Source organism: Lipotes vexillifer, unplaced genomic scaffold, assembly GCF_000442215.2.
Source record: "Lipotes vexillifer unplaced genomic scaffold, Lipotes_vexillifer_v1.1 scaffold671, whole genome shotgun sequence".
NCBI classification, from domain to species: Eukaryota; Metazoa; Chordata; class Mammalia; order Artiodactyla; family Lipotidae; genus Lipotes; species Lipotes vexillifer.
In genome coordinates, this window is record NW_006782851.1 from 1,732,077 (window position 1) to 1,749,911 (window position 17,835).

The 17,835-nt window shown below is 45.3% G+C and overlaps 1 protein-coding gene across 1 annotated transcript in view; it reads left to right on the plus strand.

The window, feature by feature from the left end:
• The window catches only part of GLT1D1 (glycosyltransferase 1 domain containing 1), a 106,984-nt gene that overhangs the window by 75,280 nt on the left and 13,869 nt on the right, over positions 1-17,835 (plus strand). The window contains exons 10-12 of the mRNA XM_007455456.1: positions 6,791-6,834; positions 8,429-8,549; positions 16,169-16,267. Coding sequence (XP_007455518.1) covers positions 6,791-6,834; positions 8,429-8,549; positions 16,169-16,267 — 264 coding nt within the window. The remainder of the gene's footprint in view (positions 1-6,790; positions 6,835-8,428; positions 8,550-16,168; positions 16,268-17,835) is intronic.

A 17,835-nucleotide genomic window follows, 5' to 3' on the forward strand; every position in this document is an offset into this window, starting at 1 on the left:
GTGGGGAGGAAGACATGCAGTTAGGAGAGAGGTGAGAAGTGGAGAGTAAATGTTATGGAGTCCGTGCTCTTATTGCCCGCCGCACGACAGGCCAGTAAATCAAGAAACGAGTAGCTGGGGCAAGGAACAGCAACTTTATTTGGAAAGCCAGCAGACCGAAAAGATGGTGGACTAGTGTCCCAAAGAACCATCTTCCCTGAGTTAGAATTCAGGCTTCTTTTATACTAAAAGTGGAGGGGGTGTGGTTGGTTGTCACAGACTTCTTGGAATCCTTTGTTCTTGCAGCTGTCCCTGAAAGTCAGATCACGCTGTTCCTGTAAACTTCCAACAAGACAAATGTTATTCTCTGTTCTGCAGCTTTTTATCTCCATATGAATGGAAAAGTGTTATAGCTTTAAGAATGGGCTCTTGTATATTTCAGGCTACAGGCAACATTCTTAACTTGTAGCAAAAGCAATAGAATACAAAAGTTAAAGTAAAAGAAAGAGATTCAATATGGAGTCAGATTTGTTCTTCCCTGTGACATGAATAAGTAAGTAGGTAGAGGTTCCATAACCCACATGGGCTTTGTATAAACTATATGATAAAAATCCTTTGAGTAGAAACCAGAGGGGCAGTGGAACTTGGGTAAGAATGCCATCTCCAGAGTCAGACTCTGCCTGAGTTTGACTCCTGGCCCAGCACCTTCCTAGCTGTGTGATCCTGGCTAAGTTAGACCAGCTCTCTGAGCTCCACTGTCCTCCCTCCTAAAGTGGGGATGATGACTGCAGGATTGTTGGCAAGAAGTAATGCACACGTAGGACTTGGCGTAGCTTAGGCCCAGAGTAAGCAGCAAGTGAGTACTGACTGTTAACAGCAACAGTAAGCAATAAATCATGCATGGCTTTGAGTTTATTCTTTAAAGATCCTTCTAGCAATAGCATTGTGTTTGTAGCTCCTTGTGTCCCTCTGTGACCCCACTGTTGCCCCTAGCTTGCAGAGCTCCAGCCTAAGGACAAGGTGGCTGAGTAAGGAGGTCTCTGTTCAGTGGCGCCTGCAAAAATGACGGCCTGCAAGTCCACGGAGGATGAAGCCCCCAGGAAGCAACCGACTACAAAAGCCTCTTGCCGGAGTTCTCCCTGAAGACCTAAAGAGACATTTCTCCAAAGAAGGCATACGGATGGCCAACAGGTACATGAAAAGCTGCTCAACATCGCTAACTATTAGAGAAATGCAAATCAAAACTACAATGAGGCACCACCTCACACTGGTCAGAATGGCCATCATCAAAAAGTCTACAAGTCATAAAGCTGGAGAAGGTGTGGAGAAAAGGGAGCCCTCCTACACAGTTGGTGGGAATGTAAGCTGGTGCAGCCACTATGGAGAACAGTATGTAGGTTTCTTAAAAAGCTAAAAATAGAGCTACCACATGATCCAGCAATCCCACTCCTGGGCATATATCTGGAAAAAACTATAATTCAAAAAGGTACATGCACCCTTATGTTCAGAGCAGCACTATTCACAATAGCCAAGACATGGAAACAGCCTAAATGTCCATCGACAGATGAATGGATAAAGAAGATGTGGTATATATCTACAGTGGAATATTACTCAGCCATAAAAAAGAACGAAATAATGCCATTTGCAGCAACATGGATGCAACTAGAGCTTATCATACTAAGTGAAGTAAGTCAGACAAAGACAAATATCATATGATATCCCTTATGTGTGGAATTAAAGTATGACCCAAATGAACTTATTTTCAAAACAAATAAACTCAGACACAGAGAACAGACTTGTGGTTGCCGGGGCGGGGCGGGTGGGGAGGGAGTTGGGGGGTGGAGGAGGGATGGAGTGGGAGTGTGGGATTAGCAGATGCAAACTATTACATACAGAATGGATAAACAACAAGGTCCTACTGTAGAGCACAGGGAACTATGTTCAGTATCAAGAATATGAAGGTTATATATATATATATATACACACATACATATATATATATAACTGGATCACTTTGGTATATAGCAGAAATTAACACAACATTGTAAATCAACTACACTTCTTGTTTTTTTTTTTTTTTTTTGCGGTACGCGGGCCTCTCACTGCTGTGGCTTCTCCCGTTGTGGAGCACAGGCTCCAGACGCGCAGGCTCAGTGGCCATGACTCACGGGCCCAGCCGCTCCGCGGCATGTGGGATCCTCCCGGACCAGGGCACGAACCCGTGTCCCCTGCATCGGCAGGCGGACTCTCAACCACTGTGCCACCAGGGAAGCCCTATACTTCAATAAAATAAAATAAAAAGAGTGCGCCCGGTACTGGAGAGGTGAAGAAACTCATCGTTACAGGACTGTAGCAGCTCACAGAAAAAAGACGTTATCACGTCCACTGAACTTCTGATTGGCAGGCGTTCCTTCCCGTGTCTGGTGCGAGAAATTGCTCAGAACTTCCAAACAGATCTGCACCTTCAGAGTGCAGCTATCTGCTTTGAGAGAGGCCAGCAAGGCCTGTCTGGTTGTCTTTGGAAGACTCCAGCCTGTGTGCGATCAATGCCCAATGTGTAATAGTTAGGCCAAAGGACATCCAGCCAGCATGCTGCTTACACCGAGAACATGCTTAAGATGACTCAGATGGGAAACCTTTCATTGTTTAAAAAAAATTCTCTTCTTTGGTAGTTCTGAACGTTAGATTTTTTCCCCGCCGATGGATGCAAAAGGTACCTAAGTGTATGATTGTTGAGTGGAAGGATAGGGGGCAGAAATCAGGGATTGGCAGTTTTTCCATTTTCATTTTGTATGTGAATTTTTAATGTAAAAGCAGAGACAGTAATTCAGGTCATAATGTTTCAGCAAACAAGTTTCAGAAGTTGAATTTTATAAAAATTATAAATAAACCTGTTAAAATATTCTGGATAATGCCAGCGTTTGGATTTTCTTAAAGCAAGTAAATTTCTTTTTCAAAAATATTTATTGAAATATAGTTGATTTGCAATGTTGTGTTAGTTTCAGGTGTACAGCACAGTGGTTCAGTTATACATATATACATATATGTATCTCTATTCTTTTTTAGATTCTTTTCCATTATAGATTATTACAAGATATTGAGTATAGTTATACAGTATATATTATACAAGATATTGAGTATAGCTATAAAGTAGGACCTTGTCGTTTACCTATTTTATATATAGTAGTGTGTAACTATTAATACCAAACTCCTAATTTATCCCCCACCCCCGCCTCCCTTTCCCCTTCGGTAACCATAGTTTTGTTTTCTAGGTCTGTGAGTCTATTTCTGTTTTGTAAATAAGTTCGTTTGTATCACTTTTTTAGATTCCATATAAAGCGATATCATATGATATTTAAAACAAGTAAATTTCCAGCTGACGGCAACTAAATGGTCTTTGCAGCATTTTAATCGTACGGTAGATTCCATCCATTCACTACACTTTTCTGAGTTGCTTTACATACATGTGTTTAGTGGTTTGTGTCTTCTGTACTGCTCCTGCAAGTTTGTTATTAAAATAAATTACGCTATAAAAAAAGTCTAGGAATAATTTCAGTTTCTTTAGGCATCCAGATTTGCTATGTTCGCTGTCAAAGTGTTGTTATGATCTCGGGGATGTAAGTGAGCTTTGCATTTCTGGTTCCTTGGGATACATCTCGGGCGTATGAGTAGTTTGAAGGATTTGGGGTTACACACAAACACACACACACACACACACACATACAGCATTTCCTTGCCAAATGGAACTTAAATGAAGTTTCTGGAAAACACAAAATTATTCAGTTAGTATGATAAACTCTCTAGGGATATCATATTCATTAAACTGACTTGGATTGTAATTCCTGGTACGTACTGGTGAAGTGTGAATGAGAATAGAAATTGAATCTGCTTTCACTTCTAAGCTCATTAGCAGTAACAGGACAAGCCGGCAGACACTGCATTCGTAAAATGTGTTTACACCCTCATCTGCCTCTATCTTTTTTTTTTTTTTTTTTTGCAGTACGCGGGCCTCTCACTGCTGTGGCCTCTCCCGTTGTGGAGCACAGGCTCCGGACGCGCAGGCTCAGCGGCCATGGCTCACGGGCCCGGCCGCTCCACAGCATGTGGGATCTTCCCGGACCGGAGCACGAACCCGTGTCCCCTGCATCGGCAGGCGGACTCTCAACCACTGCGCCACCAGGGAAGCCCTGCCTCTTATCTTTGAAGATACGTTTAGAAATTTGTCTTACAAGTGCATAAATTTAAGAATATTTTGTCAGTTATTTTAAAATTGTTTTCATTGTTAATAAAACCATTGGAGGGGTGGTGCAGGGCAAAACCAGTCTATTGATTGTTTCATTGAAGAGTTTGCAGTTGGATGAACCGGATGTGATAAATATATTCTGCAGCTCCATCCTAACTAGGCTTATAGGAACGCTGTGACAGATGGAAAAGTATCCCTTAAGATCCTCTTGGTACCTCAGTAAGTTTACCTGAGAAGAGCTCATTGTGCACAAAGAGTATTACAGTTTGGCTTCTGATGGTTGGGAATAAGGTGTGCTCCTCCGTGGATACGATGATTACCTTCAGGTGTTCAGGTGTCTTTCTCTTGCTGAGAAGTGTGGCAGTGTCACTGGGAAAGTACACATTTGAGATTAAGTGTATACATATTTTTGTATTAGTGGTGCAATCTGCAGATTTCATTCTTATTCTTTTCTGTTTCCTTCTACTACTTGTATAGCAGTTACTATGTCTCAGAAATAGCTGTAAGCGCTGAACGTGTTTCTCATTTTATGAGATGAAGAACCCAAGGCCCAGAGACGTCCATTAATGTATGCATGGCCATGTGACTAGTGACTGGTTTTGGGGGGAATTTCACCCAGGTGATCTGTCTCCAGAGCCCCTCTCAGCCTGTACCGCCTCTCTTTCTGGCCTCTGGATATCTACATACAAGTTTGCTTAAAAACACATGGAGTCAAAAATGTTGGTATAGCGGATCAGCTTGAAAACACTGCTATTAATTTTTGCATTAATTGAACAAACATATTGACCACCAGGGATGCAATAGGAAAAAACACGGTGCCTGTCCCAAAGGACACATTTCCTCCAGATGTGAAATAGGAGTGAAATGCAGACTCAAGCGTATTAGATTGTAACTAATTAAAAAGTTGGACTTGGCTTTTTAATTAATTTATTTATTTTTTAGTTTTAGCTGGGTTGTGTCTTCGTTGTTACGTGCGGGCTTTGCTCTAGTTGCGGCGAGCGGGGGCTACTCTTCGTTGTGGTGCGCGGACTTCTGATTGTAGTGGCCTCTCTTGTTGCGGAGCATAGGTTCTTGGCGCATGGGCTTCAGTAGTTGTGGCTCGTGGGCTCTAGAGCACGGGCTTCAGTAGTTGTGGCTCGTGGGCTCTAGAGCACAGGCTCAGTAGTTGTGGTGCACGGGCTTAGTTGCTCCGCGGCATGTGGGATCTTCCCGGACCAGGGCTCGAACCCATGTCCCCTGCATTGGCAGGCAGATTCTTAACCACTGTGCCACCAGGGAAGACCTGGACTTGACTTTTTAAAACTTGAAATGTAATTCATATGCCACAAAATGCGCCATTTTAAAGTATATAATCCAATGGTTTTTAGTATAGTCACAGAGTGTTGCTACCATCACTCCTATCTAATTCTGGAGCATTTTCATCACCCCCTCAAAAATCCCATACTCATTAGCAGTCATTCCCCATTCTCCCCACCCCCCAGTCCCTAGCAACTACTAATCTACTTTCTTTCTCTATGGAATTGTCTATTCTGGACATTTCACATTAAAAAGAGCCACAACTTATGGCCTTTTGTGTCTGGCTTCTTTCACTTAGCATCATGTTTTCAAGGTTCATCCACGTTGTAGCATAAATCAGTGCTTTATTCCTTTTTGTGGCTGCATAATATTCCATTGTATGGACAGACCACATTTTGTTTCCCATGTATCAGCTCATGGATGTGCCCTTGGCTTTAAGATTGTGTGTCTGGGAAGGCTCCCTGTTAAAAATAAAATTTTAATGTGGTCAGATCCTTTGTCTTAGATGTACCAAGGGTTCCAACTCCTTCTGCCTCAAAGATTTTATGACAGAATCCACCACTGTAATGAACCAGACAATCCTTTCAGTGAAGTGTTGTGTTGTCCGATTTTCCCTTGACTATAAATGACTTCTGTTTCAAGACCTTGAGTTGGGTGGACGGCTCTTGCGCTTTTGTACCTGGGGCTTCACCAGGCTCTTATCTTACAGGCCAAACAGGATACAGGAATACAGTTGGCCCCCTGTATCTGTGGGTTCTGCATTTGCGGATTCAACCAACCATGGATTGAAAATATTCTGAAATATGAAATGTTCTGGAAAAAAATTCCAGAAAGTTCCAAAAAGCAAAACTTGAATTTGCTGTGCATTGGCAACTATTCCATTGCATTTATATTATATTAGTATTGTAAGTAATCTAGAGGGATTTAAAGTATACAGGAGGATGTGCGTAGGTTATATGCAGGCACTACACCATCTTATATAAGGGACTTGAGCATCCGTGGATTTTGGTATCTGAAGGGGTCCTGGCACCAACCCCCTGTGGGACGACTGAGGGACGACTCTATATGTATATTTCTTTAAACTTTCTCTCAAGTCCTTCTCTTTTCTTTATTACTTTGTAGTAGCTGGACTCAGGAGTATTATTTCCTATTTGATTTGTTTTTTCCCTTTCTGAATTGTTAGGTTTGGCTCTGTTGCCATAATCTGCAATTCTCTTGAGACTTAGATTCACTTCCGGCTTTTTCCTAAAATTCATCTTTGTCTCTTTTCAGGTTGATCCAGTGTTCACAAGGGAAGTAAAAGCCAAAGTAAAGAGGTAAGTCTAGGTGTTTTGCAGGAGAGGAAACCTAGTGACCGATAAATGATCCCAGTTCCCAAGCACTCACCATGTCCCAGGCTCTGTTCCCAGCAATTTACTAATAATTCCTCCTTTAATCGCCTGTGCGATTAGGGTGATCCTGTGCCATCCTAGGCGCTACTATTTTCCCCATTTACAAGCCAGGAAGCTGATATCCTGGAAGCATCAGCAGTTCCCTGAGGGGCGGCAGCATGGACACACGTGTGAAGACGTGCAGCCTCACTAGGTCAGGAAATTCCCAGGAAACCCACTTTGAGGTTACAATTGTCACTGATCACATCTGCCAAAACTGAAAAGACTTAAAACATCTGCTGGTGAAGGTGAAAATTGCTGCCACCCCTTTAGAGGGCAATTTGTCAGAGTCTTTGTTATCAATTGCGTTTGTCTGCCAGTAACCCAATAACACTGGCTTACACACCCTGGCGCTTAACTGCTCACATAAAAAAAATCTGAGGTCGTTGGTCCAGGACCAAGTAAGACTTCAGCTCCTGTCTTGCTGTCCTGCGGTCCCTACCTGTGGCTTCCATCCCTAAGGTGACAGTGGCTGTAGAACTCATGCATCACATTCCGAATTTTAAGTGGGGAGATGGGGAAGGGTTACCTCCCATTTGGGTCAGGCCCTTTTTTTTTTTTTTTTGCAGTACGCGGGCCTCTCACTGCTATGGCCTCTCCCATTGCGGAGCACAGGCTCCAGACGGGCAGGCTCAGCGGCCATGGCTCACGGGCCCAGCCGCTCCGCAGCATGTGGGATCTTCCCGGACCGGGGCACGAACCCTCGTCCCCTGCATTGGTAGGCGGGCTCTCAACCACTGCGCCACCAGGGAAGCCCGGTCAGCCCCTTTTTGTGTGAATTTCCTCACACCCCCAGGATTCCAGCTCCTCTCACTGGCCACACCATCACCCCAGGGGACTGGGAAACTGATTTCATCCCCATATGCAATCAGGTGTCTTTATGTTGTACATAGATACAGAATGCATGTATGTGAAAGTGTAACCAGTTATGTGAAAGGATAACCTCAAAATCCTCAGACTGGTGGAGAGGGGTAGGGGATGGAGAAGAATGTCCATATTTTTGGGTGAAAAAAAAAAACAAAACAAAACAAAACCTATGTGACACAGTGCTGGGAACCTGGGTATTGGTTGGGCTTCTCTATTTTACTATTTCTCTCTGTTTATGATTCTCCTTCTGTGTATCTTTAAAAAAGAATTTGAAGAAAGGTTGCATTATTAGGAAAGGTTTGTTTTCTAAATCATTCAGAGAAAAATGGCAAGAGCTGTATCTGTGACGTCCAGTATCTGAGAAGCACGTGTCTCCTTGGTCAGAGGGCTTCAGAATGACGGCGGGTGTGTTAACAGGCTTCCTCTCTCTCTTATCAGGGATGGATGTAGAATAGATTCTCACTCCAGTATGGTTTTCTGTATTGAATCCTTTAGCAGTAATGCTTCCCTGTGGATCTAGGGTATTTCTCCAAAATCGTCGTCTCCCCTTCTCCCAGCCCCTCCCCGTAAGATTCCCAGCCATAAGCTCTCTCTCTGCTCCGTGTTGTTCCAGGACCCCTGGGGTACGATTGATCGGGGAGATGGCTCGGGAAGACCTCCACGCGGTCGTGAAGAATTGCTTCGCGGTGGTGAATAGCTCTGTCTCTGAAGGCATGTCAGCCGCAATCCTGGAGGTAATGATCTAATGGGTACTGAAAGTGGAAATATGAAATTGTCCATCACCCCTTTTCCCAGTTATGGAGGTGATGCCTTTGTCAATAAAATTGTGCCCTTCTCAAAGCTAACAAAGTGAAACGGCATTTCCTCGGGAGTTCTAAAGTAGTTTTTAAGTTCTGTCTGGGGCTTAAGAATACTATTTTCTTTCTCCTTGCCATTTTTCCTTGCCAGCTACAAAATGAAATAAAACTAGGATGCTGTCGCCTCTCTGACTAGCCACTTAGCTTCAACGGGAAGGTGGCTGAGGCTGTGAAGGGTCGGGACAGGATGTGGGGTGAAGGTGTGTTTTGTAGGGAGCCTCCTTTTGTGTTGATGTCTTCTCCCTCTTTTCAGTGTGTCCTATGATCCCAGAATTTAGGGGATAAGAAAGGGTTGGGCTTGGATTTCCCTGGCGGTCCCGTGGTTAAGACTCTGCGCTTCCACTGCAGGGGGCACGAGTTCTATCCCTGGTTGGGGAACAAAGATCCCGCAGGCACTGGCGCAGCCAAAGAACAAAAGAAAGAAAGGGTTGGGCTTGTGCACACGGCAGGGAGTGGGGCTTCGTACATGGAGGACAGTAGTTGCAGATGCACAACGTGGTGGGGATGAGGGTGGACCTCATCTCTCTGTCTGGTGTTCAGCTCTGAAAATCTCTTACGCTACTTGGGCTAAGTGTGCACAGCCCAGCACAACCGTGCAGTCTGTTGCTGGAGTTATCTGTGTTTTGCAGGGAGAGGCTGAAATAAAAAGCCCCTGCACTTGATCCTGGCAGCCTCTGGATTGAGTGTATCAGCTCCTGGGTTAGCGGGACTTAATCCAACCTCACGGCCCTTTGCAATCTCTTCTCCTCACTGAGCGTTTTACGTGATGGGGTGTATTACCAGGATCTCTTAAACTGCTTTATGCTGATGACCTGAGTAATCCCCAGCGTGCCTCTAACGCAAAAGGATTTTCCTGTCCCTTATTTTGCTGTCGGCTCACAGCACACTGGGTTCCTTTGCAAGAGTGATCTTAGCAAAGAGGAGACTCCGTCCCTCCCGTCATAACCAGCGTTCAGTGCTGGATTTTCTTCATATCATTAAATCACAAGCCATCCCTCGCAGGGAGTCTCCTTTAGTTCTCACACGATAGATGCCTTGTTAAGTCGTCTTGGTTAGCGCCTGATAAAACTTGCTGTAGAAACAGAAACGTTTGGTGATTGGCCCTCCAGGTCTTTAAATCACGTTTCACATCCCCTTTCTCACGGTGCTAGTTTCTTACTTCAGGGTCTACTTAGAGCGATGCTATTATTTTATCATAAGTATTTGTAACATCCATTTATTCCTTTGGATGCTAGCTGAATTTACCAGCCAAAGTTACAATTTGTGAATTTCAGTGTTTCAGAGACCCTGGTAAATAATTAAAGCAGGAAAAAAATCATGCTCCCTAAATTTAAGAAATGACTGATGTCACATGCCTAATATTTTCTGTGAATGTGGCATCATTTAAAAAAGCAAACAAAGAAAACCAAAAACAAAATATTGTGGGCGGGGGTAATATATACTGACGCCTGTAATTCCAGTGTTGAGAAGCTTTCAAAGCACAGAGCTTGGATTGGTGACATGTTCATCTTCAGCCAGATGCTGAATACCTCAGTACCTCAGTCTAAGCCTAATGATTAGCATTAATCTCTGTTGTGGTTTAGAATCATCTTTCCACTAGAGTCACTGGAGCGATACATTGTACTCTCCCTGTTAGCTTTAAAAATGTCTATTCTTACAGTACCACGTCCTCAAGCCATTGCTGAATCGCTCCTTTGTATGTAAATACACATTTTTTTTCTCCCCCAACTTCTTAAGAAAAGGTAAAGTGGAATTCGGGAATGATTTTATAAGCAGCACACAGAGCAGTTCACTGGAGATGAATTGCTGTCAAATTTCATTTACTTCAAAGGAAAGGCAGCTGTTAGCAATTCTGTCTGCCTTCAAATGTGGACACTGTGTTCCTTTTGAAAATTCCAAAATAACCTTTGCGCTGAGGGTTTTGAATGAAACTGATTTTAGAGGAGTCCTGGAGGGTGGATTTCATTAGAATCAATTCAAAGGACCAAAGTGGTTAATCACAGAATAAGCGCATATCACTTTTGAAGGAAGGGATCCTTTGACCTTTCAGAGTTAGCTTTGTTTTGTCATGGAAGCATGTAAAAATCCATTTGCTATGACACACTTCTTGTCTTTTGCCGATAAACTCCGCTTGATAAATCAAGCGTTAGCTGGATGCCCGGGCAGTAGAGTGGACATCCATACAACAAATCTGTTGTTTCAAGTTTGGGCTTATTATGGAGTTGAACTCTACACAGAATTAGAAGAATACAAAAAAATTATTATTATTATTAATTTTTGTTTTGTTTTGGCCATGTGGCATGCGGGATCTTAGTTCCCCGACCAGGGATCGAACCTGGGCCCCCTGCAGTGGAAGCGCGGAGTCCTGACCACTGGACCGCTGGGGAAGTCCCAGAAAGTTATTTGCTTGTCCCATGGTTACCTCACTGGGCTCTCTTCCCTGCCCTGGAGCGCACACACACACTCCCAACCTCCAGGTCAAAGTTTTCACTGCCCAGAGGAGAGGAAAGCATCTTCTAAAGCAAAGAGAAGTAAAAAGGTAATTCTTGGGCTCTTGGCTTCCAGGCCCAGGGCCTAGTGATGAAAGATTCATTTCAGAGCTTTTCAAGGATAACTGTGACCCTGTGTCATTTGACCTTGGCTAATTTCAAAAGTGTGTGGGGCAGAGCTGTGCCCTTCCCACTTTTAAAATGGGAGGGCTTTTGGACTTGTCACAGCTAGGAGGCTGCTACTGGCAGTTAGTTTGGCGGGGAGGGAGTGCAGACAGGCAAAGTATTTTTCAACGTGTAAGACGGTCTTGGCGTCAAAAATCTGTCCCCAAGATGCCATTGGCGTCCCCGTCAAGGGGCGCTCTAAACTGCATGGTGTCAGATCCGAACGCACTGTGCGTGCACATCAGTGGGGCACTCGGACCAGCCGCATCCCCACGTGACAAGCAGTGATCATGGTGCTGGACATATGCCCAGTTAAGGCCACTGAAATGCACACAGACCTCTCTGCAAGGAAATCTGGACCCCAGAGGTTTCAACCTAGGGTGTGCGTCAGAATTCCCTCTGAAGCTTAAAAAACCATCAGTATGCGTGACGGCGCCCTGCAAAAGCTCTCTTGGCTGTGCTGACGCGGAGCCCTGGCGGCCACGCTTCCAAAGGCTCTTCTGCGTGTAGACTGGGGGCCGTGTCTCTGGAAACCTCTGTTAGCCCCGCTGAAGACGGTGCACCAGCGACAAAGCTTTTTAAAAAGGTCAAATAGGAAGCTTCTACCTACCTGCTGGAAGGTAGAAGAGCTCATCGGGGGGCAAGAGAAATTCAGTGACTGCAAACTCGACCGGCTGTTAGGTGCCCCTTCAGCTCTGATGTTTCCTCTTTTTTGTCCCAAAACGGGGCCCCAGAGTCCAGGTTTGAGCGACTCTCTGCTCCAAGCCCCACCCCCTCCACTGCCCCTTTCCCTCCACTGTCACGACCAGAAGGGGTTCAGAGGGCGAGCTCGCCCATCTCCAAACACCGTCTCGCCCAAGACATGGCCAGGCCCGGTTCTCGTCAGGACCAGCGTGACAGCACTGCTGTGTTCCAGGACTTTGCCTTTCTTGCAGACACAGTTTGTTTTTAAAGAGGTGACTTCGCACCTGAAGAAAGTGACTTGTGAATCAACCATCTGATTCCTTAATGCCATGTCTTGGCTCTATGAAGATAGCATTTCCACGTGCTTACTTATTCTTAAGATGCCTCCTTTCTTTGTTTCTTTTTTCTTTTGTTGGAGTATAGTTGATTTACAATATTTTGTTAGTTTTAGGTGTACAGCAAAGTGATTCAGTTATACATATGTATACCTATGTATCTATATTCTTTTTTTCTGATTCTTTTCTATTATGCGTTATTACAAGATATTGAATATAGTTCCCTGTGCTATACAGTAAATCCTTGCTGTTTATCAAGACGTCTCCTTTCTTAAAGGCAGTTTATTTTTAAGAGGGGGCTTTGAAATTAGTTTTCTCTGAATATACAGCTTTCAGAGAACATTTAAGTATCATCTTCCTCCACCCAACTCACAACTTCAAGACTCAGATTGTATTTCTCTTTTTTTTTTTTTTTAATTTTTTAATATTTTTTTGCGGTACGCGGGCCTCTCACTGTTGTGGCCTCTCCCGTTGCGGAGCACAGGCTCCGGACGCGCAGGCTCAGCGGCCACGGCTCACGGGCCCAGCCGCTCCACGGCATGTGGGATCTTCCTGGACCGGGGCACGAACCCGCGTCCCCTGCATCGGCAGGCGGACCCTCAACCACTGCGCCACCAGGGAAGCCCTCTCTTTCTTTTTGAGGTATAGTTGATGTACCTTATAGGTCTCAGATGTTCACCATAGTGATTCACAACTTTTAAAGGTTATACTCCATTAATAGTTATTACAGAATATTGGCTATATGCCCTGTGCTGTACAATATATCCTAGTAGCTTATTTATTTTATATGTAGTAGTTTGTACCTCTTAACCCCCTCCCCCTATCTTTCCCCTCCCCCTTCCCTCTCCCCACTGGTGACCACTAGTTTGTTCTCTGTATCTGTGAGTCTGCTGCTTCTTTGTTTGTTTGTTTGTTTGTTTTTTGGGGGGGGCATTCCACGTATAAGTGATATCACACAGTATTTGTCTTTCTCTTTCTGACTTATTTCACTTAGCATCATGCCCTCCAAGTTCATCCATGTCGTTGCAAATGGCAACATTTCCAGATTGAATTTCATTCTTTCTGCTGAACTGCAGTTTTCCTTGAAGGCAAGGAGCATGTCCTCTGCAACCTTGAACCCTCCCCCAATAATCAATAATCAATAAATATTCATTGGATTGAGCAAACCTAAACTACTATACGGTATCACCTCTTTGACTTGCCTTTAATCAACTGGTCTCATCGCCCAAACCTCCTGTGTCTTGCCCTTTGCAGGTTGATGATTATTTGTTGAATGAGGGACAAGGAATGGGTGATCTCACTGGCCCACGGCCTTACTTGTGTGTTGGGTGCTTGGTGTGCACTGGTTGATATACAAGTAAGTCCATACTACGGGAGGGATGATGGGATCTTTTTTATTTTTTGCTGAAACAGGGATATAAACTCTGTCCTCCCTCAGGATCGGCCGGTTCTGAGATTCTCTGATGGCCAGTTTTATAGATCTACACTTATATCTTCATATCTGTATTTATAGAATCTCCTCTCAATCTGTGTATCTGCCACAGTTTCTCCAAAATGCACCGGTGCTTAACGACATCAGTGGATAAAGGTACCATTTGGATTGGAAGATGCTCCAGGGCCCACCTGGGACAGAGAGCAATGAGAACAGAGCTAGCCGTGTGCCCTGACGTGTGTGATCAGCCTCTAGCGAGCCTCCCCTCATCCCCTCATCGGTGGGATGAGATGAGACAGTCTGGAAGGTCTCAGCTACGTGGAAGATTCTGCAGTCCCTTGACAGAGGCCTAGAAATGGAATCACAGTGGGTCATGCCAGTTTGATGAGCTAATGACCTGAACAGGGTGACGAGCAGGGAAAGGAGCCCTCAGACATCATGTCGTCTCACTCACCGTGACTATATTACGACCCTGTAACTTACACAGTCAATGTCAGCTTAAGCCATCAACCACCTAAGTGGTATTTGTGCAGAATGACATCTGAAATTTTCATTTATTCTGGAAAGTTTAGCCCCTCGTTCCCAAATGATAAAACTGGAGGCCAGGAAGAGGTCCGGTACCGGGTGTCGAACTTCAACTCCATTTCCCCAGAATGACTGATGAGCAATGAATTTGAGACCCGCCATGTTAGTCGAGGGCAAAGCCTCCACCAGGGCAAGACCAAGGTCTCACAAGTCCTGGCTTGTGCCCTTCTCCAAAATACCAGATTGCACCCACGGTATGTCAGAAGCCAAGTTCCAACCAGTGGGTTCATAAAGCACCTGTGACCCTAATGTCGAGATGTGGCCGTTTTGGGTGACTTTTTGCCTGTGCTGCTGAGTTTCCTTGTTCCTGAATGTAGTGACAGTGGAAGGTCCCGATTTTTACCCTACAAGATGAGAGCGGAATATCACGACTTGGAGACTTTCTGTGACCATGAAAGGCCACCACGAGAGGCTGTCGCGGTGCTGGGGAGGGGACTCTGAAGCTGGGGGCAAGCAGGAGGGCTCCAGTCCAAGCAGCCAGCCAGCTCGCTCCGCTGCCGTCCCCGATGGTGGGAACAGCACAGTCTCAGGGGGGCAGAAAGGAGGGCTGTCCTCTCTCCTCCAACCTTATGCAGGGCCTGGATCTCAAACTCAACGTGTACTGGGAAGATACAGGTGACACAGAACCAGAAAACCAGGTGAGCTCACCAAGAAAACTGCTGACGAGAGAAGATGATCCTAGTGTGAACCATTGACTTATGATTAATTTACGTTCAGATGCTTCTGGAACTTTTGATTCACAAGCATTGGTTGAGCTCTTAACTGTGTGTCACACATGGCTCCGGGCACTTGGGCGTTGGTGGCGTTTGTGCCGTGTGAAGCCCTTGGTGTCACAGCTTCCCATGGTAATGTACTAAGCGGCTGAGATTGGGGAACTTTACCTTTCTGAAAACCGAATGTCACCCCTTCGTGACCAAATTGTTTATTACGTGAAATGAGACACCGCCTGCCAAATTGGAGTGCCTAAAACATCCTTGTGTATAGTAAGAGCCAGAATATTGGTTTGCTGATAGCATCCCCTCAGGGCTGCCTCTGGACACCAAGGTGTGAAGGGATGTCCCTCTCACCTGCTGAAAGGCACCTGTCACATGAAAGCTGGGTTGGCCCCTGTGAAAGTCACCATGGGAGAGTCCATGCAGGGAGCTGAAATGGAGCTGGGAAGGGCTGGCCTAATCCTGTATGTTTCTAAATGCCCCCCTACCGGGCAGGGGAGGCCAACACTGCATGCTGCGCTTCTGGGCATCTTTCTGAGGCCTCGATGCCGGCTTGTGCCAGACTATGGGGTGCCCCAGCCTGGCTGATCGCAGCCCTTTGGGACTGGAAAGGCTGCTTAGTGGATAATCGGAATGATAAATCGTGCTTCTCACTGCTGTGCACATGCCAAAGGGACGTGTGCAGTCCTGGTGGCATTCGTATGGCTGGCGCTGGGAGAAAATTACTCATCGGGGAAAGTAACGACGGTAGTTAAAAATGTATAGTCCACCCTGCCGCCAAAGAAGTGTCGACTGAACATTTGGAGAGAGAGGGTTTCTTTGTGACATCGCAGTAACGATGTCAGACCATTACAGCATGTAGTTTCCCAAGACTCGCAAATACAGTCAGTCATTAAGATTCAGTGTGTAGTTGGAAAATCTGGGGTTTGGGTTGGGAAATCATTTTCGGCAAGCTTTTAGGGTACTTTTTGTGCGGTGCCAGAGCTTCCAGTTAAGCTAAGAAGTTATTCTCCCACATTGTAAGAGCTTTGTCTGGCCACAGAAGCTCTTACAATGATCGCCCACCTCTCCTTTGTTCTTTTCGTCCTTGTAGGCAATGGATTTGGAAGTCCCTGTGTTGGCAAGGAACATCCCTGGGAACGCGGCAGTGGTGAAACACGAAGTTACAGGATTGCTGTTTTCCGACCCTCAGGTAAAGGAGGGTAATTTCCCCACGTTCACCTGGTCTGAGTAGCTTTCGTCTGTGTGCGGTGATCAAGGGTCTGTGATTTGCGTCTTTGTGATTAGCTCTTGGTGTTCTCCTTATAATCAGTAGGAGAGAGTGTGCAGCACTGTGTCACTGTTGTCCCGTGGGCAGCTGCCTGGACGTGTCACTAAAAGAAACCTAGGGACTTTCGAGGAAGTCGAGACTTGAGTTCTATTTCTGAGGCCTCTGGTGATGATCATTGTGACCTTGAGCCAGTCCCTTCCCCTCTTATATGCTTGGGTTTCTGGTTTCTTTTTTTTTTTTTTTAATTTACTTTATTGCAGTATAGTAGATTGACAGCACTGTGTTAATTTCTGCTGCACAGCACAGTGACAGTTATACATTATGTACGTATGTTTTCATATTCTCCGTGGTGGTTTATCACAGGATACTGAATGCGGTTCCCTGTGTGCTACAGTAGAACTCGTTTGTTTGTCTGTCCTACAGATAGTATTGGGTCGGGCAAAAAGTTCGTCCAGGTTTTTCTGTAAGATGTTACTTTTTGGCCAACCCAGTAGTTTGCATGTGCTAACCCCAAACTCCCAAACAGACTTCTGGTTTCTGAAGCAGGCACTCTTCAGGTAACCATCCTACACTTCCAGGACATCTCCTGGTGTTCAGAAGACTGCCACATATCTGATCCCTTGCAATCGTTCAAAGCAGTGTACGCAAGAGGCAGCGGAGTTGTGTTTATACACGTGTGTATCTGTTACATGTGTGTCTGAAATGAAAGGTGAATGCAGCTGATAGTGGGCACAGCTGGTGGAGCCAGTGTCATCTGGGGCACATCATGTGTGAAGGGGTCCCGGTCACAAAGTCTGAGGTTCCAAGGATGTGCCTGCACTTGAAGCCCTTGGGACCCTGTGCAGGGCGTGTAGCCTGAGTCTCCAAGCTCTGTCTTGGCCTCCGTACGATTACAAGAGCTAATTATAACTCTTGCTCTTAGAGGTATGATGTGGGCTGAAGGGGTTGATATACAGGGCTGAGCGGTGGTCATGGCATGCGGTCAGGGCTCTGGGTCCCCGTTATCACCAAAAGGAGAGCCCTTCGCTGCTGCCTACGGCTCGTGTTCGGTGGCAGCAAAAAAAGAGTCTTAGGCCCATCCTTTGCTCTTCAAGTCTTTAGATTTAGAAATTAGGTTCTTGTCACTATCATCTTTATGAAGGCACATGTTATATAACAGAAATAAAGGGATTTATACTTAAAAGCTCGGGTCAACTTCAATATTTGAAAATGCCGTTTTTCAGCTTTCCTACCGCAGATATTTAATGCCAGATCGCTTTCCCTTCCCCACAGTATAAATATGCATCACCTAGTTTCACTGCCTTCTTATCACAGTCACGCGAACAAGATGGAAGCCAGCTTCCCTCAGGGAGGGGCGGGATTGCAGGGAGTCGGGCATCACCAGGTGCTGTGTGGATGCAGCCGCTCACCTGGGAAACAACTGAAAGAGCAAAGGGCAGGCCCCGGGCTTATCAGTTATTATCTAACAAAAGGCACATCTAACAGGAATG